The following is a 27,894-nucleotide window of genomic DNA, read 5'->3' as shown; positions in this document are numbered from 1 at the left end:
TGGGCACTACTGTTGTCAGGGGGACAGGGAATGTGGTGGGAGCTGAGGTCATGAGCATCTCCTCGCATCTGGGGATGTTGGGTTTGTAGGCACCACAGCCATGGGTGGGGGGATAGGGTCACAGGCCAGCCACTGCCACTGCACAATTCTCTGTGGCCCTGGGTGCCACAGCAGCTGTGAGGGTGAAGTCACAAGCACCACCTCCACTGCTGCTACCAGGTTCTCTGGGGGTGTGGATACCACCACAGCCTGGGGGGCTGTGATCATGGGCCCTGCCCTTGCCATGGCTACCACGTTTGCTGAGGCTGTGGGCTTGGCTGCTGTGCCCAGGGGGCTGGGGTTGTGGGAACTGCCTCTGCTGTTACCCCAGTTCTGCTTCCTCTGTGTTCCAATTGACCCACCTTCAAATGTGCAGATGTGTGAATCTCTCCAGCATCCTGGTGTGTTAAGCAGAGGAACCTTTGTTGAGTTATGAATGTCTTACTAGTTATAGATTGAAAAGAGAGACAAAGGGAGCATCTCACATCGTCATAATTCTGACATCACTCTATTTTTTTCTTTAAGAAAGTGGCCTATGTCATTATGGAGACTGGATAAATTGAAAATCTGACATCTAGATGAGCAGGTTACTAACCTTAAGAAAGAATTGTAGTCCAAGTCAAAAACAGTCTAATTATAGATCTCCTTCTTCTTCAGGGAAGGTCAGTTTTTGTTCTGTTAAGAACTACAATTGATTGGATGAGGGGCATCCACATTATGGAGGGTAATCTCATTTACTTAAATTCCACCCATCAAAATGGTAATCTCATGAGAAAAACCTTGCCCAGAAATATTGAGTAGAATGTTTGACTAAACATTTGTGCACCATGGCCAAGTGAAGTTGAAACTGAGATATTGGTTTGTAGTTTTCTTTTCTGGGGATGTCTTTGTCTGGCTCTGGTATCAGGGAGATGCTGGCCTCAAAAAATGAGTGTGGATGGATTCCTTCTAGATTTTGGAAGAGTTTAAGAAAGATTGGTATTAATTCTTTGAATTTGTTATTGGTCTGTTCAGGCATTCTATTTTTTAATTCTTCCTTGGTAGGGTGTATATTTCTAGGAATTTATCCACTTCTTCTAGGTTATCCAATTAGTTTACATATAAATGTTCACAGTAGTCCCTTTTGATTCTCTTTAATTTTGAGGCATTCATTTTCATATGTCCTCTTTCACTTTTGATTTTATATACTTGATTCTTCTCTCGTCTTTTCATAGTCATTTAAGAGTTTGTCGATGGTGTTTATTATTATCAAAAAATTGAGTGTTTTGAAATTTTTCTGTTTTCCTATATTCTATTTATTTATGCTCTAATCTTTATTATTCCCTAAATTTGCTAACTTAAGGTTTAGTTTGTTGTTCTTTTTCTAGTTCCTTGAGGTGTAATTTTAGGTTATTTTGCTATCTTTCTTTTTTTTTTTTTAAAGATTTTATTTATTTATTTTTTCCCCCCAAAGCCCCAGTAGATAGTTGTATGTCATAGCTGCACATCCTTCTAGTTGCTGTATGTGGGACTCGGCCTCAGGATGGACGGAGAAGTGGTGCCTCGGTGCGCGCCCGGGATCCGAACCCGGGCCACCAGCATCAGAGCGCGCGCACTTAACCACCAAGCCACGGGGCCGGCCCAACTATCTTTCTTTCTTAATACAGGTGTTTGTTGATATAAATTTCCCTTTTACTACTCCTTATGCTGCATCTCACAAGTTTTCATGAGCTGTTTTCATTTTTGTCTTGAGATATTTTTAAAATATCCTATTGATTTCCTCTGTGAATCAGTGATTGTCGAAGAGTGTTTTATTTAATTTCCACATATTTGTGAATTTTCACAATAGGATTAGAGGTAAATAGTCCTTTAGTATGAGGCTGTATGATTTCTTGAGTAGGCTTTAGACTGGCTTAATCTAGTCCACACTTTGGCAAATTTACCCCTAACAGTTTATGTGTTCCTAGAGGTGGCTGCTCCTGTCATTTCTCCTCCCGGTAAGTGGTAATTCTCTATATTCACCTCTCATTTTGGAGGCCTTGGTTTGCCATGGAATCTCAAATCTCTCATGGGTCTAAGAAGAGGTGCTGCTTTTCAGGGTGTTTAGTTTTTTTCTTGTGAGGATGAGAATAATAACTCAGAGGTCTTTACATATCAGAACAGAAACCATCCAATCACTTCTCTTGCTCTGCATTTTTCCCTTGTGAGACTATACCATTTTCGCTAATTTGATTGTACTGCTAGAGCTCTTGTGAGTGGTTTCAACGTTTTTCTTTTGTGACCATTGCAGCTAACAATGTTATCATGCAGGGATATTTTCATTTGGATTTCCTATCCTTATCTTCTAAAAACTCCCTAAACTGAACTCCTGCGCATCACCTGAAATACATTTTCTATGGGTCACCTTCTGCCTTATCATTGCTCTTTTGAGGGCAGGATTAGTACCCTACCTTAATAGGACCAGACAGCAAGACTATGTTCCCATACGCATCAAGTTAATGGAAATACATGTCTTACTCAAAGGTACTTTTTAAGGAGAGTGGACAAGGGAAAGCTGTTTCAGGTGGCTTGTGCAAAGGACAATGTGTTGGCCATTTAAGGTGTATAGGGCTAGAGGCTTCAGGTTTTAAAGGTTTGACTCTCCTATCTGCTGACACAAAAAGACAAGGGGCATGTGTCACCCTTCATAACTTGTTTACCATTGTGGGCCAGACAGGGTGGGCAGGTATCTAAAGCTGACTGAGAGTCAAATATCAAAGATGAGGTCAGTGTCTTTATTAACCTTCACTCCTGAGGTTAGTTGACTGAATGACAGATCTCATTTACATGAATTTGATTTGAATATTAATTAAAAAGTCATGTGGAAAGCAAAAGCAACATACTATATTAAGATTACAAAACTTGAAAAAAAATTGAATATAGTCATCCAAAAGTGTTGGAGTGATCCAGGAAAGTGTGTCAGTATGGTTCTGGGACTCTGTTCAAGTATTTAAGTAATATTATCATTTATATTAATTTGTTGCCTCATTTGTTGTATTATTGGTGACACCTTACCAGTGTAGCCTACATACATACAAAAGCAGGCTTTTAGGGGAACAGAACTCTCCCTGGCTGGTTAATAAATAACCAAAACCCAAGTAGTCATCAGCTACGATGGCTGCCAGGGAGTTTTCCTTCATGGAAAATACCTCAAACATTAGCTGTCTGCTACATGTGTTCTGAGTGTTTTGGACATTTCTTGGTATTAATGATGTGTTTGTTGAACGATATCATGGGTGCCCAGGTCAGTACCGGTGACTCTCACAACAATGAGCACATGAGTGCAAATGGTCGGAAAATAGCACATTTGTATTTGATGGGCTAGAGGGGTTTTGAAGGAGGGTGCCCAAAATGAAATATTGACACACAGGGTACACAAACTACAGGCAATGTTAGGAGGAAGACCCAGGAGTGGGATATAACAGTGGTGGCTAAGGTGCACTATTACAATAAACCAAAGACTTGTAGAAGTGACCATTTTGTTACAAATGTCTATTACAGAAAGGCATCTATCTATAAAGTGCCAGTAATATAAAGGCGTCTATTTATAAAGTGCCTGATGATCCGAAAAACTAATATGCCCTCAAGACTGGGGATTGAATCTAACTAATGCCTCAAACAGCAGGTAGACCTATTTAGAAGAAAGTAACTTCTGTCTAAGTCAGCCATAAAAATATCCTATGAAGGTGGTAGCCTGTGGTTGTAAAAGAGGTACAGTGGCCATTGAACAACTTTTTCAAGAGCCCAGTGTTTTGTATTTTCAGAATTTCATTGATAATATCAATAATTTCTAGAGTTTCTTGGTGAGTCCTTGTATTTCGGCTTTAGCAGGATCACGTATGATAGCATGAGTAATTTGTTTACATGTTTATATCATAGTCTGAGCATAGGAAGTAGCCCAGCAGAGCGGGTGAGGGGCCCTACAAAGTCTATCTGCCATCAGCAGTATGGACCCCTTCCTCAGCCTGGAAGGTTTATCCATCAATTATATTACCAACAACTTTTCTTTACATCAGGTGCATTGGTCAGTCACTAAGCTAACCATGGCACAGGAGGGAAATCAACTGAATTTTGCCTAGAATTTTAGGTGAGAGGCCTATAAATGGTTTTGTAGTATGCGGGAACATAGACCCAAGGTTAATACCATCATTTCTGAGGTGTTGATTTGTGTCTTAAATGAGTCAATTTATCACCTTGAGAAATGAAATCAGCCTCTGCAGATTGAGGTTTAACATGTGCAGAGTAAGGAGTGACCAAATTTATATTTGGGTATTGTAAGGCAAGATATTCCCAGAGTTCTTTATGCCATAGAGGGCAGCGTTGGATAAGGAGTTGTTGCTATCGGTGGGACCACACAGCTAGGTCATTGGCAATGGCCACAGGATCTGTAAAAACGTGCAGATCTGTTTGATTCTTTGGCAAGAAATTTTCTATTGCTAGCATGACTGCTGTTTAACTAATCGATCTGATGTTTGGGTCCATTCTTTGATGAAGGATGGTCTGTTTCATCTAGGGACAGAAGGCAGCATCTCTGCAGTGGACTCCATCAGGTGTGGAGGTGCACACTGCCAATAAAGTATATGTACACATTGGTCACCCATTTGCTCCCAAGAGACTGTCCAAGTGGCCAATGTGTCTAAAAAGGAAATGACCTCCTCCAGAATAGATTACATCAATCAGAGAAGAGGGAAACACACTTCCTACTGTTCGTGGGATATACCAGAGGTGCCATTTTTAACTCTGTCCTGTAAATATTCATCTCTCTTCAATGAGGAGGCCTTTGATTAGCAAGCCTGAGGAATCCTGCATTCATGACCCAAGGCAAAATGGGAAGCTGGCTGTGCAGGACCATTAACTCAGGCGCTGGAAGGGCCTCCATTTACATAAAGGCTGTCAGTTGCCAGCAATAGCTGCTTGAATTGTGTGCAGCAAGCGCTCAAGAGAATAGTTTCTGGTACAAGAATGCCTCGGGCATTTAAGTCCACCAAGGAAGGTTTGGAGACTGCTGGATGCATAATGGGAGGCTACTAAAGCCTCTACGATAAAGGAGTGTGGGGAGGAGGACACTAAACGGTATTGAATCTTATGTCAAAAATTCTAGAGCCTTTTGTTTCCCAATTCAATGTAAGTCAATTTCTAAGTGTTGTGTGAATAGGTAAGCAAGAAGATCTGATAAATTTGAGACTGCTGTATCACTGGCTGACAGAATGTGCCCATGACGTCACCTCTATCACTGCTTCTCTCACCCTCTCAGCTCACAGCCCCCTGGTATTGCCTCAGAGAAATTTTGCAGAGTGGGACAGGCATAGATTTCTAAAGATGTTTCCAAGTAATCAGGTAAAGAGTAGGCTTGTGATGGGAAATGAACAGCTGGAAATGGCCTATGGATGGCAATGAAAAGAAATGAGGTGCCAGCCCAGTGGTGTAGAGGTTAGGTTCACGTGTTCCACTTTGGCAGCCTGGGGTTCACCGGTTCAGATCCTGAGCTTGGACCTACTTACCCCTCATCAGTCCATGCTGAGGTGGTGTCCCACGTAGAAGAGCTATAACGCTACAACTGTGATACACAACTATGTACTGGGGCTTTGGGGAGGAAAAAAAAAAGAAATGATACTCATGCACATGAATGGGGATGTCCCCAGGCAGATCCAGCTTGGGATACACTTTTATGTCTTAGAACCACTGTATTTCCAAAGATTTGTCCAAGGAAGCTGATTTAAACTCAAAGACAGATCCTGGGAGCCCTCTCCCTAAGCTCCTAGCATGTGGATGAGATGAGGGCAGGTGCAGCTCTAGCATATTTTTTTCAATTAAGACAGGGTTGCAAGAAAGGCCTGTGGAGGACTGAGTCCTTCTTCCCCAGTCCTCCACTTCTTCCTAAGAAGGAGCCCACAGTGTTGGAAAGAAAAGTTGAACACATAAAAATCATGGTTCAGGAGAGCTTAACATTCCCCTAGCATATGAGAGCAATTATGTGTTTTCTAATTATTACTCACACATTTACAAATATAACATAAAAATGTATAAAATATTGTTAGTGCACTAGGGAGTTTTCACAAATGTATAGTAAAAGTGCCATCAAAAGATGGGAAATATATCATAATCCCAAAAGAACACACGTGTGGTGCCCATTTGAAAATAACCCTCCAATACACAAGTTAACACTTAAAAAATTGAAGACTGAACTTCTCTTGCTCATTTAAACCTCAAAATTGTTAACGATTTTTTCCATTTTTCCTCAACATGTGCTGGAAATCTAAGCATATGGAAGTGAAATGTGTGAACAGCAATGTGGATGATGGGGCTTTATGAATCACTGAAACAAAAGACTTCCAGCCACTCCTGCGATGAACAGATGTTGAAAATTTCCCATTTCTCCCCTTATACTCAATTAGGATATTACTCAAAATGATACCCTCTCTGTGCAGCTCACCTCAATTATTCCTCGGATGATTGCCTCTAAACACCCATAGCTCTTTTTGGAGTTTCCACAGGGAGATCACAGTGGATTTGCGTAGATATCACTCTACTCATAGAATACACTCAGAATGAGCTAGAACAGTGCAGAGGAATGCAACTGCTTCTCTAAACAGGAGGAACTCCATAGTTTAGTGGAGTATATATTGCACACTCAGTCTGTAGAGCAGCAACATGGAAATGCCAAAAACCATAACATTTTAAATATTTAAAGGTAAATGAAAATTGTCCCCTATAATATTAAACACAAAAAAGCCCCCATAAATATCTGTGGTCTAAATCAATAGAAGTCTCCAGTCCCAGATAACAATAATAAGGACATCCTCACTCACTCCTCCCCTCATAGAAAAGATATATACAGACCTCAGCCTCTGTATTAGCTCATATTGTTTTTTACTTTCTGTCAAAGCCCTTATTTCCATCTTACAAACCAAAGTTTTATCATTAGTTAACCATCTCATTTCCCACAAAATTGTAAACAACATGACTGCAAGAATTTGTTTGTTTCATGCCACTATATCCAAATTCTACTGGGCCTTTTTTTTTTTTTTTTTTTTTCTTGTAGAAGCTTTTATTTCAGTGATCAAAATGCAGTAAATGGAATCTATACTGATTTACATTAGGCATGCACCTCTACCTGAAACTGCTATTAGTTTTTGACTGGCCTAAGTCTTTATAACTTATTTAGGCACATCTTTGAATTTTTTGGACCCTGATATACAGGGTAAGTTAATTTCTTCCTTGTGGCAGTTTAGTAATGAGAATTATGTTCACTGGCTAGATTCCTTTATAACTAAAGGCCTCTAGACTCTCAGGCTACGTGTACTACCTCGAGACCATACTTTATATAGATATTTAAGTAAATCACAGTATCAGGGAGGGAGATAATCTAGAAAGCTGCAATGTACTATATGAACATTCCATAGATTTTTTTCCAGCACTGATAGTCAAACACTAGATAAGGAGACCTATAGTTAGGTACCGAATTACTCTTCCCCCACTGCTGCCCTTTCTGAGAGACACAAAGATGTGTATCAATCTCCCCATAAATCTGAAATGAGTTCACGCAAATGAGAGTTTTCACCTATGTGGTCCCACTATCAAATTACAGAAAGCAGTTCCACCATCAAAATTATAGGAAGTAGTTAATGGGACTTTGAGAAAAGCATAGTCCCACATACAGTAATACGCATCTAGTAGAGTTTTCCATTCATTTGTCAATTGTTTTCACAAGATTAGCATTAAAAAACATGACCAAATACGCATATGACCCTGAACACCCCCCGCACGCAAAATTGGTCTTTGTTCATTCTCAGATGACAGGGTGTCCCAAGAGTGACAAAGGTGGGAGCCAATTCCCCCACAGCCTTTTCTTCAACCATCCCATCAACTGCTCTTCATTTCTTGAACTACCTTCCTTTTCCAAAAAGTAGTGCTAAGATCAGTCAGACAGGCTTTCTGAGAAGACTGGCTTGGATTTCTGGGTCTCTTCCAGTCGATTCAAGATGAACTGGCTTGTATCAATGAAGCGCTCAACGCAGTTCACAAAACAGGCCTCGGCCCGACTGTCCAACTTTGGCCCAGGCTTGTCCATGCACTTCTCCCAACAAAGTTCCGTCATCTGGTGCACCAGCTGCTGGCAGCGCTGCTTCTGAGTCTCCACCTCGATGAAACGCTGCAGCTGCGGGTCCACCGAGCCCAAACCCGCCGCGGAGGAAGACGACGACGAATCCATCCCGGCGCGGCTCCGCGTGCCAAGACGGGCTCCGCGCAACTCACCGACCTTCACGTCTACTGGGCCTTATTTCTGCTAAATTGGGTATGTTGACTCTATAGTGCATGGCATGTGAGGGATGTTGAAACATTAGCATCAACTGCATAGTCTCTGAGAAAGAAAGGCTTGACTGGCAAAGTGGTCCTGTCTCTCTCCCTTGCTAGGTTTGTGCTCACAATTTACCTAAACTCAAAGGCCTCAGTTAAGTCATAAAGGAGATATTGAAAATATTATGTAGTGGGGCCAGCCCGGTGGCACAGTCGTTAAGTGTGCATGCTCCGCTTTGGCGGCCCGGGGTTCACAGGTTCGGATCCTGGGCGCTCACGGATGCACGGCTTGTCAAGCCACACTGTGGCAGCGTCCCATATAAAGTAGAGGAAGATGGCCACGGATGTTAGCCCAGGGCCAGTCTTCCTCAGCAAAATAGAGGAGGATTGGCATCGGACGTTAGCTCAGGGCTGATCTTCCTCACCAAAAAAAATATATATATATATATATTATGTAGTATACTAAGAGGTCAATTTATATATTTTAACTGAAGTACTTTGTGGTAAACCGTGTCTAATTCACTGTAGGAAATACATCAGTGTTTTGATAATAAGCAGGAAAGGCAAAGCTGTCCCAGAGCACCAGGAGCTGCCTGCAGTCACTGCAAGGCCAGGTCTCATCCTGCTGAAGAGAAAAATGCCATGCACTTCCTTCATCAAAGTACACAGTCACCAAGACTAAACTAAGGGTACTTTGTAACCATACCAGTAAAAATGGTAAAAGATAAAATTTCAAACCATAAACATGACTAATATTCCCTTGTTTTTACTAAAATGACTGACTGGACCTTCTTACAAATTAACTTTAGCTCCACTACATTGTTTCTGCCTTCTAGAAAACAATGATTAGGTTTGCAAAAAAAAAAAAAATTTCCCAATGATAGAATTAAGTTTATCTCCTCACAGCATTCAATAAGGAAAATGATCTGCTTAATTGAATAGCAATCAAATCCACAAACACCTGCCTAAATCTTGTAAGACGTCCTCTTGAGTACCCCGTTAGTGTTGTTGGGGAAGAGGGAGAATCCCCCTCTGCCCCTTCCCTTAAGGTTCTTATGGCTGGCCAAATAATTAAGACAGGTTAGCAGGAGAAAATAATACCAAGTTTAATGACATGTACACATGGGAGAAACCAGGGACACTGAGTTTCTCACCAAATGGCAGAGATTCTCATCTTAATACCATCTTCAGCTAAAGACAAAGGAGGATGCTGGGGGTGGGGGGAGTCAGTTATGAGAAATTACCAGAAAAGCACAGTAAACAAGAGTATGCAGACTTAAGTCCTCTCCTTCCATACTGAAAAGAGTTTCCAGAGATAAGATCATCCCCCCTCTTCCCACTACACAGAGGGAGATACCTTTACAAGTGTAAACACTTGGTAAACAGAACTTTGATAAGAATGGGCTTAGCGAGGACCCTGCCAGTCTGTCCATACCCAGAGTTAAATTCTTTTAGGCAGTTAGTGGGGGAGGTCAAATGTCTATCAGAGAAAATAATCAAGGTAGAGACATATTTCAAGGTGGCCAATTTTGATCTCCCACAGTGTTACACCTCAGTCCTTTATAGTTTGTAGTCAATCTTACTAGAATTCATTACACCCCTCTCTTTGACTAGAGGTGCAATCCTGCAGGTCACTGGCAAGAGGGCACTGAGAAAACCATGATTGTTATGTTTTGATTTAAGAATGAATGAGAAATTAGTTTTATGACAAAAATTGTAACTGGAAAAGAATAAAAAATACAGTTTGCCTAAGGAAAAAAATACCTGAATTTGTATACTTGTGATAAAATTGACTCATTATATACAATGATTAAATGAAGAAAATTGGAAAGTACATCTGAAAATCCATAATTAAAATGAATTTAATATATTCTCTGAGGAAATGAAAACCATAATAATATTTATTAGCATATGATGGCTTACAAAACAGTTGATAAAATATATCAATGAAACAACTACAGAGGTGTCCATTTCACAAGGAAATGCACATAGTTTTAATGACATACAATCAAACATTATTGAAAACATATTGAGGGAATACATTCAGCTACAAGTAACAGGAAACACAGTCTTCCTGACATGAGAAAGGGGATTGTTCTCACGTGGAAGAACTGGGTCAAGGCAGCCACTGCACAATGCAGCAGAGAAACAAACTCCCAGGTCCTTCTTTTTATGCCCCATTGTAGATATCACGGTGAATCAGGAAAACATCCTCACTAGCACTATTAAGAGCATAAAGTGTTTCCTATACAAATAGACCTTCTACAGATATCATCTAGAGAAGACGGGAATCAGAGAATACTCCCAACCACAAAAGTCTAAATTAGTTTCCTAATGGACACAAAAGGCCTTAGAGAAAAATCATAACTCTAATGAATCTTTGATGTGAGACTTGAAAAACATCAGTGGAAAATACACCTCTAAGAAAATGGAAATCCAGACAGTTGGTGGTGGTTTTCAAGATACTCTGGACTAGAAGGGCAAAGAATCCAGAAATTGGGCTAGAAGATGGTGTCCTCAAAGCTCCTATGTAACTAACCATCTCTCTCTTTGCATTGGTGCCTCCTAAATCTGCCTAATGCCTCATTTGCCGATCCCTTCCAAATCTCATGCAAGTGAGGCTATTGGTGAATTCCAACATGGAACCATAAAGGGGATGGATCCTTAAAGATCTAGTTATTATTACCCTCATTGACATAACACAATACAAGGTGATATGTCCAGCTCTAGATTTTGTTGCCCTATCACAGATTTCTATTTAATTCAAAGTCTATTCACCAAATACCAGTCAGAAGGAAGAACAAAGAGCAAAGTCTCAAATATGAAAATAGTAATTCACGGGCCGGCCCCGTGGCTTAGCCGTTAAGTGCGCGCGCTCCGCTGCTGGCGGCCCGGGTTGGGATCCCGGGTGCGCACCGACACACGGCTTCTCGGGCCATGCTGAAGCCCCGTCCCACGTGCAGCAACTAGAAGGATGTGCAACTATGACATACAACTATGTACTGGGGCTTTGGGGAAAAAAAAAGGAGGAGGATTGGCAATAGATGTTAGCTCAGAGCCGGTCTTCCTCAGCAAAAAGAAGAGGATTAGCACGGATGTTAGCTCAGGGCTGATCTTCCTCAGCAAAAGGAGGAGGATTGGCATGGATGTTAGCTCAGGGCTGATCGTCCTCACCAAAAAAAAAAAAGAAAAGAAACAAAATAGTAATTCACAGGAAGGTATACTCTTTGAAAAACTCGCCATACATAAAAATTTATTCCAACTTTCTAATAGTATAGAAAATGGAAACAGGCTCCTATACATACCCATAACCCCCAAAAAGGAGCTTTCTCTAGGAAAGGAACAATATATACAATGGATTAGGCATATCCAGGAAGTGCCCTACAAGGCCAGTAGGAAAATCCCACCAAACACAAACTGTCATTTTTCAATGGCCCCTTAACACAGAACAATTAAAACATTATAAAAAAATTAACAAGAAAACATTATTAACTGATTCAAGGAAAAAGCACTACCTATTAATCTTTATGTAGTATTGATGAAGGATGATTTTTCAGAATTATCTCACCTCAATATTCATTTATGAAAGTAATTAGCAGAAATCCACAATCCAATGTTGCACTTTAAGAAAGAGGCTTAGTAAACAAAGATATTTATGACTTTTATAACACCTTTTTCATGTTGAAAGTTTTCTAGAACATTATACACAAATTAATTTCCATCAAGCTTTCTCATATGACTTACATTTATATTTCTTTTTGGTGGGAGTTTCACATAGAAGGATGCAGGCTTAGTGAAGTCTTTCCCATGGTGTTTACATTCAAGAGGTTTTTATCAAGTGAGTCCTTTCATGCCTCCAGAAAGAACTGGGATGACAAAAGGCTTTCCCACATTCTTTACATTTACATGTTTTTTCCTCTCATGTGCATTCTCACATATCTTTGAAAGTTTTCATGAGAAATAAAAGCTTTTATATTTTACTGACATTCATAGACTTTCTCTCCACTGTGACTTCTTTCATGTCTTTGAAGTGATCTTAGAGAAATGAATGCTTTCTCACATTTCTTGCATTCATAGCATTTTTCTCCAGTGTGAGTTCTTTCATGTACTTGAACAGTACTGGAAAACCTGAAGGCTTTACCACAAATTTTACATTCAAAGGGTTTCTCTCCAGTGTGAATTCTTTCACGTTTTTGAAATGAATTGGGAAAACAGAAGGCTTTTCCACATTCCTTACACTTATAAGGTGGATATCCAGTATGAAAGATCACATGTGATTGAAAGTTTGAGAGATTTATAAATTCTTTACCACATTCTTCACATTCATAGGGTTTATCTCCAGTGTGATTCCTTTCATGTATTTGAAATGCACTGGGAAAAATGAATACTTTCTCACATTCCTTACATTTATAAGGTCCCTCTCCAGTGTGAGTGATCATGTGTGACTGAAGGCCTGAGGGACTTATAAAGGCTTCTCCACATTCCTTACATCATAGGGTTTCTCTCCAGTGTGAATTCTTTCATGTATTCAAAGAGAACTGGAAGAAGTGAATGCTTTACTCCATTTTTTACATTCATAATGTTTCTCTCTAGTCTGAGTTCTTTCATGGATTTGAAGAAAACTGTGAAAAGCAAAGGCTTTCTCATATTCCTTACATTTATATGGCTTCTCTCCATACTTTTGATAATCATGTGGTTTGTATTCAGTGTGACATCTAATGTGCATATTAAGGGATGAATGATGCATGAAGACTTTTCCACATGCACTGCACGGTTTAGCTCCTATAGTTTTCTTGTTCATATTGAGATTTTGAATAAGACTGAAGTTTTCTCCACATTGACTACCCTCTTCACTTTCATAGAGTCTCCCTACCATATGAGATCTGTAAAAAATGAGAAGCACAATATTAATGATTTATTTATTAATGATTTTATATATGTTATATTTATTATGATTTATAGGAAAAGTTTAGGTTTTCTGTCTTGTATGAATTCTCAGAAATTGAATACAGTGAATGCTCTGCAAGAGAACTTCACCCTTGCTATTATCCAAGCAGTGATATTCATATACATTGTTTATTAATACTGTTTCCAAGTGGACTATTTTGCAAAAACTGAACCCCTACATCACATTTCAAAAAGATTATTTGGTGAAAATTTTCTAAGGATAGCTAAATTTGAAGCAAGGTTATTTGTTTAGATTGCTTCTTTTTAAAATTTCATAACATACCGGAATTCTCAGGTGAGACACTTCTGTCTATTTTGAGGGTGATTCACCCTAGTTTTCTCCCTTGGTTTTTGTACTGATCTTCAATATTGTGATCTTCCCATGTTTTTCCCGAAACGCACACCCAGAAAGTTGGTTCCAAAGTATTAGAAACTACAGAAAAACTTTTAGATTCTAAATCCATGATGAACTATGACCATTTCTAATTTATTTACCAATATTCCCCCCTTTCCACATTCTACATATTGGAACCATGTTGATGTGCAAGAAACACTTGTTCTCTAATTGATGAAGGGAAGGAATGTCCTCATCCTTACCTATAGAGGCCAGGTTCCTGAAGGTTTCCCACATCACATCTCTGTAGAGTTTCTTCTGTGAAGGATCCAGTAAAGCCCATTCCTCTGGGGTGAAGTTCACAGCCACATCCTCAATGTCCACTGAGTCCTAAAATATTTTGTGTAGAGCAGGATTATGAGACTGACAGCACTGGGGATCTATACTTCATTTGAGGAAAGGTTATGTGTGATTCTGTTATATCCAAACATTTATTCTATGATGTGAGCATCGAAAACTCAGTGTTTTTCTGTACATAATTCTTCATCAATTTAACACCATAACAAACACATGGAAATTATTTACATATTTTTACTGTGATCACAAAACATTATATTTATCTCTAATGGCAGGGTCCAGAGCATGTTGGGAAATAACAGAAATGCTACACAAATGAAAAAAAATTATCATTTTAAGACCAATGACTCCTTGTGAGAAAAATTCTTTCATCTTCTTCCTCATTACCCACCAGTTACAGCACTCCATGAGACAGAGAGAAAAATCTGCATGAGGTGTCAATGAATAAAAGCACAGTGAAGAACTGGAAGCTTTTCTGTCTAGTCCCATCACCAAACATAGAGTAAAGGAAGCCTGTAGAAATCAAATTTTTAACAAAGCCCAGTTGGCATATTGTCCTAAAGTACTCCAGGAAATTATTACAAGTAATCAGAGGCAGCTGGCTGAATGTAAATATTCTTGTGGTAAAGTATTGCTTTTAACTTTTGTAATATTTATCATAGACTCAGTTATTTCTTTCTCTCTCTGTTTGATTTGATGGGGCTCAAAAGTTGCTCAGAACTTTGAGTGCAGACCCAAGGAAGAAGGCATGACAACTAAGACCATAAAATCTGTATACCCATGTGCCTAAAGGCTACTTCCTACCAATTTTTAGAACTCATAGTGAGACAATAATCTGCCATAAGTACTCTTTCTGGTCAAATGCTAACAGTGTACCCTGAGCCTTGCTGGCCTTGAGGGGCTGGTTAAGAGCTGCAGATTGCAAGGGAGTTTATTGAGTCCACCAAGTTTGATGGTAAATTTGCCCAGGATTATAAAATATGTGCGAGATTTAACAGTGGTTTCCTCCAAAAGTACATAAAATCTCCATTCTCCAACTTTAAGATATTTTTCTACACCAGGCACTCTACATGATGCCCTGCCAACTTCTGATCCTACATGTAAGAAACTCAGAAGCTGTCATTCTTGATCTCACAAGAAGAAAATGAACAAATTTGAAATGAACAACTCTTCTTAGATCCATAAGATCCTTGAGGTCATAGGGCAAACCAGTGTCTCCAAAATTGGGAAAGAGAAAAGAAACATAGCATTTTGAAATATGCCCCAGATATTCTCTTCTTAACAAGGCCTGTGCTAAACAGAAAAATCTATTTCACCAGAGTCTAATGCAAAGATATAAAGAACAAAAAAGACAGACACTATCCATGAAGCCTAGGACATCCCTCTATAACAGAAGGTTTAAAAATACACATAATGGGAATATCCGAAGGCAAAGAAAGACAGACAGAGAAGAAATAAGTGAAGTAATAATCACTGAAATATCCTAAAATTAATGATAGCTGGCAAACTGTACATCCAGGAAGCTCAGAGAACACTAAATATAATAAACTACAAAAGTGCACTCACAAGGATATTACATTCAAACTAGAGAAAAATTAAAGACAGAGAATATACTGAGAAATGCCAGAGAAGAAACACACCTTAGGTATAAAGAAACAAAGATTTGAATTAAATTGGACTTCTTTTCAAAAACCAAGCAAGCAAGAACAGAGTAGAGTGAAATAGTTAAAGTTTTGAAAATAAAAAAAAAAAACACTCTCCTAGAATTCTCTGTTAAGCAAAATTGTCCTTCGAAATTAAAGGAGAAATTAGGACTTTCTGAGACAAAAATTGAGGAAATTTGTCAAGTGTACACCTACTTTGAATGAAATGTTAAAAAATTTATCAAAAAGAATGTAAATAATAAAAGTGGAGAATTAGAAAAAGAAAAAATGAAGGAGATATATCTTTTATATTTCTTAGAATTAATATAACAGATGAGATTGTTTAAAATAATATTAGCAACAATGTACTTGGTAATGAGAAGCTTATGGACAAGTGAAATAAATGACAGCAATATGACAAGGGAGAGGGAGGGGGAAATTGGGAATAGTGTGTTAAGAGGTACTTGCACACAGGCAAGTGGTATACTGTTATTTGGCAGAGGAGGTGGGTTAGGCATAAATGTATTGTGAAAGCTCAAGGGCAACCACTAAAAAATGTTTCATAAAAAATGTGTAACTGGGGCCAGCCCGGTGGCATAGTGGTTAAGTTTGTGTGCTCCACTTCAGTGGCCCATGGTTCATGGGTTCAGATCCCAGGCACAGACCTACACACTGCTTATCAAGCCATGCTGTGGTGGCATCCCATATATAAAGCAGAGGAAGACTGGCACAGATGTTAGCTCAGGGCCAATCTTCCTCACCAAAAACAAAAACAAACAAACAAAAATGTGTAACTGATACGTAACAGAGGAAAAAAAACAATCAGAGAAAATGTTCAATATCACCCAGAGGAGGTAGAAAATGTGGAAGACGAAAAGAAACAAACAACAAGGAAAAATGGAAAATAGTAAAAGTTTTGGTAAATATTAATCCAATTGTATAAATAAGCACTTTAATCATCAATGGTCTCCATACAATTGAAAGACACAGTGACATCACATTACAAAAAATATAATGATACACTGTCTACAAGAAACCCACTTTCAATATAAAGACACAGATAGATGAAGGGTAAAGGGATAGAGACAAATAGACCACGCCAACACTAATCAAAAGAAAGCTGCAATAGGTATATGAATTATAGACAATGCGGATTCTAACCAAGGAAAATTCAGAGATAGACAGTGGCATTAGACACTGATAGAGGGGTTTTATCTCCAAGAAGGCACAGCAATGCTTCCTGTGTACCTGCATAACAACAGAGGGCAAAATACATGAGGCAAGAACTGAGAGAATGCAAGGAGAAATAGATGAATCCAGTACTATAGCTGTAGAATTCAACACCCCTTGTCACAAATTATAAATTCCAGTAGGCAGGAAAGGAGGAAAGACAGAGCTGAAGTGAACAGCACTATGAAACAATTAGATTTCATTGTGGGCTATGGAATACTTTATACAACAGGAGCAGAACATATATTCTTCTCAAGTTCACGTGGAACATTCACCAAGACAAACCACATTCTGGGACATAAAGCACACCTTAAAAATTTGAAAGAACAGAAATCATACAAAATATGCTCTCACACCACCTAGGCATTCATCTAGAACTCAACAAGAGCAAGATAGTTGGAAAATCCCCAAATATGTGGAGATTCAACACACTTCTAAATAATACATAGGATCAAAGAAGTCTCAAGAGAAATGAAAATTTATTTTCTTTTTTTTGTGAGGAAGATCAGCCCTGAGCTAACATCCATGCCAATCCTCCTCTTTTGTTGCTGAGGAAGACTGGCTCTGGGCTAACATCTGTGCCCATCTTCCTCCACTTTATGTGGGACGCCACCACAGCATGGCCTGACAAGCGGTGCATCAGTGCATGCCCAGGATCCGAACCCGGGCTGCCAGCAGTGGAACGCACGCGCTTAACCGCTACACCATGGGGCCAGCCCCTGAAAATTTATTTTCAAATAAATGAAATGAAAACACAACATACCAGGGCTGGCCCTGTGGCTTAGTGGTTAAGTGCGTGCGCTCCGCTAGTGGCCGCCCGGGGTTCGGATCCTGGGTGCGGACCGAAGCACTGCTTCTCCGGCCATGCTGAGGCCGCGTCCCACATACAGCAACTAGAAGGACGTGCAGCTACGACATACAACTATCTACTGGGGCTTTGGGGGAAAAATAAATAAATAAAAATTAAAAAAAAAAAAAAAAAGAAAACACAACATACCAAAGGTTCTTGGAGGCAGCAAAAGCAGTGCCTACAGGGAATTTCTGCCATGGAACAAATACAATGGAAAAGCTAAAGATCTGTAATCAATAATGTGAGCATCTATTTTAGGAAACAATAAAAAGAAGAGCAAATTAAACTCCAAGGACAATAAAAGGAATAATAAAAATTAGAAAAGAAATCAAAGTCATTGTGGAAATCAATGGAGAAAATTAAAACAAAAAAAGCTGGTTCTTTGACAGACTAATAAAACTGATAAACTTCTAGTGAGGATAAAGAAAAGAGGAAACACAGAAACTACTAACATCAGAAAGGAAAGGAGGGAGAAATGAAAATAAAAAAGGATTTGAGAAAATCCAACATCCATTTATAACAAACTAGTAACAGAAGGGAACGTCCACCTTTTAAGAAGAATGTCTTTATGAATCCCATAGGTAAAAATTTATAACATTTGTTCTATATGGCATAACAGTCTGTGAAATGTCTGAAAGAACTCACAACAACAGAAATAACTTCTGGAATTAATAAGAGAGTATATAAAGTTGAAAGATACGTGAGTCAATTGCTTTCCTTATAGACCCACACAAATATACTCAAGCGATCTTTGACAAAGAAGGAAAGGCAATTCACATAAAAAAGAAAGTCTTTTTAACAAATAGCTGTGGAAATAATGGATATCCATATGCAAACATACAACCAAATAAAACAAATGTAGACATGCGCCTTACACCTTTCATAAAAGTTAAGTTGAAACACATTACAGAGCTAAATGCAAAATGCCAAAGGAATAAACTCCTAGAAGATAACATAAGAGAAAATCTATATGACATGGGGTTTGGAGATAATTTTGTTTTTTTTTATAATTTTATTTATTTATTTTTCCCCCAAAGCCCCAGTAGATAGTTGTATGTCATAGCTGCACATCCTTCCAGTTGCTGTATGTGGGACGCGGCCTCAGCATGGCCGGAGAAGCGGTGCGTCGGTGCGCGTCCGGATCCGAACCAGGGGCCGCCAGCAGTGGAGCACGTGTACTTAACCGCCAAGCCACGGGGCCGGCCCTGGAGATAAATTTTTAGATACAAAACCAAAAAGCAAGGTCCACAAAAGAAAAATACAAAAATTTTACATCATTAAAACGAAAAAATACTGTTCTGAGAAAGATAGTGTTAACAGAATAAAAATAATTCACAGAGTAAGAGAAAATCTTTGTAAAACACTTATCGGATAAATGACTGATATCTTAAATATTGAAAAAAACTCTTAAAATTCAAGCGTCAGAATACAAACAACCCAATTAAAAACTGGGCAAAATATCTGGACAACTCACTGAAGAAGATATATAGACATAAGCAATAAGAAAACATACTCCGCATCACACGTCATTAGAAAATCGCAAATAAAACAGCGATGAGGTATCATTAAAAATTTATTAAATGGTGGGCCGGCCCCATGGCTTAGCGGTTAAGTGTGCGCTCTGCTGCTGGCGGCCTGGGTTCGGATCCCGGGCGCGCACCAGCACACCACTTCTCCAGCCACGCTGAGGCCGCGTCCCACATACAGCAACTAGAAGGATGTGCAGCTATGACATACAACTATCTACTGGGGCTTTGGGGGGAAAATAAATAAATAAATAAAATCTTAAAAAAAAAAAAAACTTATGAAATGGTTAAAAATAAACACACTCGGAACACAAAATATTGGTGAAGATGGTGAAGCTACAGGTAATCCTCATTCATTGCTGGTGGAAATGAAATTTAGTACACCTACAATGGAAGACAGGAACTTTCTTTCAAAACAAAACACTGTTGCTACATAGAGAAAGATCCAGCAATCACACTCCTTGGTATTTTTCCAAATGAACTGAAACCTTATATTCACATGAAACTTACACACAAATGTTGATAGGCACTCTATTCATAATTGGCAAGAGTTAGAGTTTTAAGCAAGATGTGCTTCAAGAATCGAATAGATGAAAACAATCAGTGGTGTATCCATATGATGAAATACTGTTCAGTGATAAAAAGAAATGAGGTATCAAGCCATGAAAGCACACGGAGGAACCTTAAAATTATATTGCGAAGGGAAAGAAGCCAATGTGACAAGGCTATGTAGTGTATGATTCCAAGTATATGACATTCTGGAAAAGACAAAGCATGAGCCAGTAGAAAGATCATTGGTTGTGAAGAATTTGGGGGTTGGGGGAGGGATGAATCAACAGGTGGAGCACAGAGGAGTTGTAGGGAAGTGAAACTACACTCTATGATACAGGAATGATGGATCCATGTCATTATACATTTGCCAAAACCCGTACATTGTATAACACAAAGAGTCAATGCTAATGTACACTGTGCACTGTGATGCATCAATATGGGTTTGGAAATTGTAACAAATGTACCACAGTAATACAAAATGTGAAAAAGAGTGTAAAATGTGTGGATGCAGAGAAAAGGGTTATGTGGGAACTCTCTGTAAATTCTGATCAATTGTTCTGTAAACCTAAAACTGCTCTAAAAAATTCCGAAGTTTTTCAAAAAAAGATGAAGACAGACTCGTTACAATTCACCCCTGATGACTGAAACAGGACATCTCTCATCCAACTGATTTCAATAAGCCAGTACGGTGCTCTATGAGCCTGAGACCCATAAGGGAGGTGAAACTTCCATCAAATGCCTTGTTGGAGAGCAGGGCACTGTATACTCTGAGAGGTGCCATAGTTACTATCAGTTGTGTCAGAACTCCAAGGTGGATAACGAGTGTCCTGGTGAGTCCTCGTATTGTAGACCTAGCACTGTGCAGACCAGTGTTAACTTGACTTCTATTTTGGGTATCTCTGAGTCAAGAGATTCCCAGAGTTCTTTTACCACAAAGGGGCCTCTCTCAGACAATCTTCTAAGTGTTTGTGAACATATGCAGATGAGGCCAATTTTTGGCCAGTAGTAAGATGACTGCCTGATGTTTGGTTACCTCTGGTGACACTTGGGTTCAATTCCTTTCAGGGATGTCCCAATTAAGGGATGAAGGGCAGCAACTCTCCACTGAGCTCCATCATGTATGAATGTGTATTGTTGTCCTTAAAGTCTATGCACTCCCCAGTGCTGTGCATTCAGTTAATCCCAAGCAACTACTCAGGGAACCAAGGAGTTTGGGAGAGGGGTGACCTCCTCCATCACCCTAGCATCGTGCAATGAACTGAAGAAACAAAGGCCATGCCCCTCCTGTAGGTGGCATAAGCTACAGGGCCAAGGTTAGGCTCCATCATATCACAACAATGTGTCAGCAGCTGTGCTGAGCTGGTGGGAGGCTGTTTCCAGGGCCAAAGGCATTATAGGTGCCTTGGTAGAGGGTCACACGCTCAGTGCTTGTGAGAGCCTCTATTTTCAAGAGATCTCAGTATCAGGTGATAATAGCAGCTCTAATGACATATAGTGTGGAAACTGGGGTAGTTTCTTGCATCAGAAGCCTATGGGCAATTTAAGGTCCTCCTCCACAAATCACTGCCATCAGAGTAAGAGACCTCATCCATGACAACTAGCTGCTTTACAGAGTTTAAGGAACCCAGCTTAAGTTGAGTTTGAACTAATCCCTTTGCTGTGCCAAACTCAGCCTGTGGGTGTTGTCCACTATAACCCAGAGGGTCAGGATCTTTGTGGCAAATAGATGCAGAGGTGGCAGCAGTTTCATAAGGGTCCTAGGGAGCCCTCTGCAATCTTGTACCTACTGGCTGCATTTTCCAGTCTCTTCATTCTCTCTGAAATAATTGTTCTTTAACTAGTGACCATCTCATGGGCTCAGCTCATTCACAGGGTATGATCATCCTTGAAGCCCCAGACTCTCCCTAATGTTGAAGTGACCTTAGATGCAGTCTCACCTTCACTCTAATCACATAGAGAGTTTCCACCCAAGACATAACCCAGGACCACATGAAGGAGGGCCCCATTCCCAGATTCCTCTTCCCAAAGGAACTAAAACTGCCAATTCAGACTCCTCTGTACATAGAACCCAGGCGTGGTGGGTCAACAATGCACACAGGGCAGCACAGCTCACAGGAGGAGCTGCCCAGCAAGCAGCAGCTCACAGTGCAGGAGCCTCCAGGCTTTCTCATCAGCCCGTCCAGACAAGAAGGCCTAGGGGAAAGGGAGGGGTGAGGATTAAGTTTTCAGAAGTCAAACATCCAATATGTGGACCCTGGGCACTCCTTACAAGAACAGAGAGAGTAAGAAAAATAGGCATTTGCATTAGTTTCTTTTTACATACAGAAACACTAACAGGATGATGAAGCAGTGATCAAAACTGGTCATTTGAGGGAGGCTGGAGTGAGAGCAGAGAAGTGGGGCAGGACATGGCAGGCAGGGAGTCTCCTTAAGTTAGTTTCCACATTTAGGGACAACATTTTAACCTTCCCATGCATTGCTTATTTAAAAGAAGGAGAGAAATTAATATTCACATATTTTCCTATGGTTAATTAGTATTTTTAATTAACTTTTGCATTTTAAAATCAATTTAATTTTAACTTTTCTACAAAGGAAACCACCACAAGTTTTAACCTTTTAAACATTAATAAACATAAAACTGTAAACCATAAAAAAATCACATATCCCTTCTCAATAAAAGGACAAGGGACATTATAGTTTCTCCCTCCAATATACTTCACACTGGGGATATTTTCATGAAAGAGTAGCATATTATAATACATTAAAGGTTTGCAATTAAGCCCTGAAAAAAACTAGGAATTCTAAATATTTACATAAGGTTTGACTTGTTTCCTCATATAAATGAAAATAGAAATTCAAGTGGTTTTTCCTCACATCCATTAAAATAGGAATTCATTTGCATTAAGAATAGTATAGTCTTGGGCTGGCCCATGGCTTAGCGGTTAAGTGCGCACGCTCCACTGCTGGCGGCCGGGGTTCGGATCCCGGGTGCGCACCGATGCACTACTTCTCAGGCCATGCTGAGGCCGCGTCCCACATACAGCAACTAGAAGGATGTGCAACTATGACATACAACTATCTACTGGGGCTTTGGGGAAAAAGAAAAAAGGAGGAGGATTGGCAATAGATGTTAGCTCAGAGCTGGTCTTCCTCAGCAAAAAGAGACGGATTAGCATGGATGTTAGCTCAGGGCTGATCTTCCTCACACACACACAAAAAGAATAGTATAGTCTTTTAAATGTCAAAGTTCTCTAGGGACACGGACACACAAAAACTGAACTACAATTGGAAAAAGCACCTGAGAACTTAAATACACCCATCTCACATCATGAGACTCTCTTGCCTAAATGGAACAAAAGTTCTATTTGGTTCAACAATTTTCTTGCCTTACATCATATCTGTCATTCAACTTACATTTAAAAGTGCAAACACTAATAGAAACTAGAACCAAAGGGCTGCCATCTTCAACTGATAAAGGAAACCAAGGGCAGAAACACAAATACTTGAATCAGCCAATAGAAGCAGGCTGTTTGCCTACAGTTCAGAAGGAAAAACCGCTTTCAGCAAGTTGACCATATTCCCAAATTTAGGCTTCAAACACTCCCAGTTGAGATGTAACGCCTACAGTGCTTTGTGCCTGGTGAAGGAGGGAGGGGACACCTGAGCAGCCACTGGAGTGAACTCTGGGAGCTCCACACACCCTCCCCTCTCCTGGAAGCATGGAAGCACGGCCTCCCCCAGGCTTCCATCGTCACAAGTGAGGACACTCTCAGCCGGATTCAGTTTAAGGTTCTAACTCAAATAAATTCCCAAATTCATAAAACTTTTGTCCACAGGACAGAACACCTGATCTTCACAGACTTCTCACTGTGCACAAATGACACTCTCAGTGCACCTACAGTGTGGATGCCAAACTCAAACATAACACTTAAATAAATGTCCAGGCCTAAGGAAGCATGACCTCAGAAAGGGCATCACCTCCCCACCCCCATGTGCACGTGCACCCCCAGCTTTCCAGGGCTCTGCAGCTCCTCTCAGTATAGAGGCTCCTTCCATGGGGGGTGTGAGCAGGCAGGACACCTGCAGGGGGAGGCTCCCCAGAAAGAACAACTGGGCCTTCAAGTCCTTCCCTTTGCAGGCCCAAGGGGGCCTTAGCTTGGGTCTTTCAGTGCAGGTCTCTGCTCCCACTGGAGATGCTTTGGAACATCATTGTTATTTTATTTTATTTATTTATTTATTTATTTATTTTCCCCCCAAAGCCCCAGTAGATAGTTGTATGTCATAGCTGCACATCCTTCTAGTTGCTGTATGTGGGACACAGCCTCAGCATGGCCAGAGAAGCGGTGTGTCGGTGCGCGCCCGGGATCCGAACCCAGGCCTGCAGCGGAGCCCGTGCACTTAACCGCTAAGCCACGGGGCCGGCCCATCATTGTTATTTTATATGACACAAGCCCAGTGTTTGAATAATCCAGTAAAATCACTTAAACCCAGCCTTTCTGTGGAAAATAGGGAAGAAAATTATTAGGCACTTTTACTAGTTCAACTAAAAAACCCTAAACATCTATTCCTTTCAGGAAAAAAACATACCAATTAACTTTTATTACCATGGCAAAAAATCACATTGAACACTTGTGGTCTGCAATTCTAAGCCCTGCAATTTCATTTGAAAACTTCCAAAAGTAAAGAACAGACCTCAGTAACATACTACACACATTCAGGCGATGAAACAAAGCAATAAGCATTCTTAATAAATGGAATGTAACACGAGAATATTTCACGTTTCTGAAATACACCTTTGTTGTCTACTTGTAACTATTTAATAGTCTTCCAAGCACTATTAAATATATTTACCCTTATTGAAAAATGGAGACTTAAATAAGTGAATAGATCTTTTCAAGGTACAAACCCAGGGAGGGGCAGTGCCCACAGGACACTTCACAAAGGAAATTTTCTCAAGATGACCCTCCACCCAAAGGACTTCCCACAGGATGTCTGTGCCCAGAAGGATCCTGGGGGGAGACGCACAAGGATTTCATACAACGTGGTTCCAGCTGATTATTTTCTGCTTTCCTCTCATGTAAAATATCTACAGACAAGTATAGTCTTTAAAACAGAGCCATCCATGGCCCTAGAGAGTAATGATAAAGTTAAAATATTGGGTCTGTTTGAAATGTACCACGGAGGACAAATATTTGATAATGACATTGTGAATCAGAGAGGGGAAGTTGGCTTTGGGAATGTGGGGAGGGATCTGAAAATTTAGGGACTTATGGCCAGTCCTCGGAAGAGCTAGGCAGGAGGGACAGGTTCATGGATTTGAGACCCTGCTTCCCAAACATTTGGAAATCTCAGGAGAAAACGGGTGCCCTCTGGGAAGAAAGGAGGCACTGGGGACCCCAGAGTCCACAGCCCACAGCTCCTCCCACGCAGGAGCCCCGGAGACCGAGTCACGATTGTCCTCGATGACCCTCCCCGTGGTCACCGCACCATCTGGGGACACGCGGGGCTGCGGGCGCAGAGCTGCCCAGAGAGGCTCCGGGGCCCAAGTCGCTGCGCGCAGTGACCTCAGGACGCCCGGGGTCCCGGCTGCCGGCCCCGCCCCCACGACTGTTCAGGCAGGCGACAATCGATCGAGAGCAACGTAGGAACTAGAACGGACGTTACTGTGGTGCATCGCCCCACCCACCTGCCACAGTGGCACCTCTAAGTGGACAGCCCAGAAGGCCCCGATCACTCGTGCGTGAGTGACAGTGCACACGAGGCTGCCTGACTCAGTGGAACCAGCCTAGGCTGGTGGGCTGGAACCTGACTCAACTGGCACATCTGCATTGAAATCAAACTTTGAGAGGCCTGGCTCACCCAGCTCTTTGTGAACACGTGGGCACAGGTGTGCACTGGGAACTCCCTATTGAGTTTCAAACACAGCAAGTACAGACCATGAGCCTGGCCCAGACGGCCAGCCTCTCATGGAACTGTGACCATTATTTAGAAACGCACTTTGGGCAGCCCGGTGGCTTAGCGGTTAAGTGGGCGTGCTCAGCTGTTGGCAGCCCAGGTTTGGGCGCACAACGACTCACCGCTTCTCCGGCCATGCTGAGGCCACGACCCACATACAGCAACTAGAAGGATGTGCAGCTATGACATACAACTTATCTACTGGGGCTTTGGGGGAAAAATAAATAAATAAAATTATAAAAAAAAAAAAAAAAAGAAATGCACTTAAATGTGACCTCACCATCTGTAATAAAGAGTCAGGCTCCATTTTAATCTGTGATCCTTGCTAGCAATTAGCCTTCCACCCCACTCATTTGGTACTTGAAAGATAAAGAATCCCAGAGCACTTGGCTCTGGTAGGAAGTTTGAATCCCACAGCCCTAGCCTGGGTGCAAGGACTCTTCTCAGTCTAACCACAGGGTGTGATATGTGCTCATTAAAGTCTCAGATGTACACTGTACACTGGCAGGAAATTTATTGCAGATCAGTTTCTGCCCATGTCCCTGGAGACCTTTCAAATGTTAACTATAATATCCGGATCTAAGGAAATTAATTCCCATTTTCACTGATATAAGAACAATAAATCATTTTGTAAGTGTGGGACTCACCTGGAAACTCTTTCCCCGCCCCCTAGCTTTATCAAGGTGTAATTGACTAATAAAATTGTCTATATTTAAAGATTACAACATGATGACTTGATATATGTATACAATTTATATGCTAAGACAATGGAATAAGCATTCTCACCACACACACACAAAAAGTAACTACCAAGGATTGGAATTGATGGGTCATGTGGTAATTTTAGGGTTTGTTTGAGGAACTCCCAGACTTTTCCACAGTAACTACACTATTTTATATCCACCCCACCCATATATGAGAGTTCAGATTTGTAAATATATCCTCAACAAAGCTTGTTGTTAGGGGGCCAGCCCAATGGTGCAGTGTTTAAGTTCCCATGCTCCAGTTCAGCATCCCAGTGTTCGCAGGTTCAGATCCCGGGTGTGGACCTTCACACCACTCATCAAGCCATGCTGTGGTGGCATCCCACATACAAAGTGGAGGAGGATTGGCACCGACGTTAGCTCAGGGACAATCTTCCTCAAGCAAAAGACGAAGATTGGCACAGATGCTAGCTCAGGGCCAATCTTCCTCACCAAAAAAAAAAAAAAATTGTTCTTACCTCACTTCTTGATTCTAACCATCCTAGTGGGTGTGGAGTGGTATCTCACTGGGGTTTTGATTTGCATTTCCTTGATGACTAAGAACGTTCAGCATCTTTTCATATGCTTTTGATCATTTTTCTATCTTCCTTGGAAAATAGCATATTCTAATCCTTTGCCATATTTAAATTGAGTTATTTGACTTTTTATAGTTAAGTTTTAAGAGGTCTTTAGTTAGTTAGTTCCTTATCAGATACACGATTTGAAAATTTTCTTCCATTCTGTAGGTCGTGTTTTCACTCTCTTGCCTTAAACTTTTTAATTATGGTAGTATACACACTCCATAAAATTTACATTTTCACCATTTTTAAGTTTGTAGTTCAGTTGTAGCACATGTCAGAATTTGCTTTCTTTTTCAAGCTGAATAATATGCCATTGTATATATGTGCCAGATTTTTTTATCCATTCATCTGTTGATGGGCTCTTGGGTTCCTTCCACCTTTTGGCTGTTGTGAATAATGCTCATATAAACACAAGTGGACAGATATCTGTTTAAGTCCCTGCTTTCAATTCTACTTCAATTCTGAGAAGTAGAAGTGATAGTTCAGATGGTAACTCAGATTATAATTATTGGAAAAATTTCCACATCGTATTTCATACCATCCACATAATTTTATATTCCCAGCAATACTGCACAAGGGTTCCAAAAGGTTTTTAATCTGTTGATAGTGTCCGTTGAAGCACAAAAGTCATTAAATTGATGAAGTCCAAAATACATATTTTTTTTTCTTCTTTTGGTCTTGGTGCCTTATCTAAAAATTGTTTGCAAAACCCAAGGTCAGGAATTTTTTCCTATGTTTTATCTAAGTGTGCTATAGTTTACTCTTATGTTTAGGTCTTTATCCTTTCTGGTAAATTATTGTATGTGGTGTCATGTAAAGTT

The 27,894-nt window shown here is 40.4% G+C and overlaps 3 protein-coding genes and 1 long non-coding RNA gene across 4 annotated transcripts in view; 2 read left to right on the top strand and 2 right to left on the bottom strand.

Annotated features, from left to right (window-relative positions):
* LOC131394552 (zinc finger protein 709-like) overlaps positions 1-27,894 on the top strand; it is a 442,972-nt gene that overhangs the window by 39,927 nt on the left and 375,151 nt on the right. The window lies entirely within an intron of this gene.
* LOC131394523 (zinc finger protein 709-like) overlaps positions 1-27,894 on the top strand; it is a 226,232-nt gene that overhangs the window by 93,282 nt on the left and 105,056 nt on the right. The gene's annotated exons all lie outside the window — the stretch shown is intronic.
* On the bottom strand, positions 6,736-8,284 carry LOC131394562 (mitochondrial import inner membrane translocase subunit Tim8 A-like). The gene has a single exon (XM_058525962.1). The coding sequence runs from the start codon at positions 8,267-8,269 to the stop codon at positions 7,976-7,978; it is 294 nt and encodes a 97-aa protein (XP_058381945.1). The 5' UTR covers positions 8,270-8,284; the 3' UTR covers positions 6,736-7,975.
* Positions 10,200-27,894, bottom strand: part of LOC131394569 (uncharacterized) — a 47,179-nt gene continuing 29,484 nt past the window's right edge. The window contains exons 2-3 of the long non-coding RNA XR_009216190.1: positions 13,900-14,026; positions 10,200-13,238 (exon numbers count right to left, since the gene is read on the bottom strand). This is a non-coding gene — a long non-coding RNA (uncharacterized LOC131394569). The remainder of the gene's footprint in view (positions 13,239-13,899; positions 14,027-27,894) is intronic.

The sequence above is a fragment of the Diceros bicornis genome, chromosome 30 (assembly GCF_020826845.1).
Source record: "Diceros bicornis minor isolate mBicDic1 chromosome 30, mDicBic1.mat.cur, whole genome shotgun sequence".
In the NCBI taxonomy this organism is placed as follows: Eukaryota; Metazoa; Chordata; class Mammalia; order Perissodactyla; family Rhinocerotidae; genus Diceros; species Diceros bicornis.
This window is presented reverse-complemented; position numbering and strand designations above follow the sequence as displayed.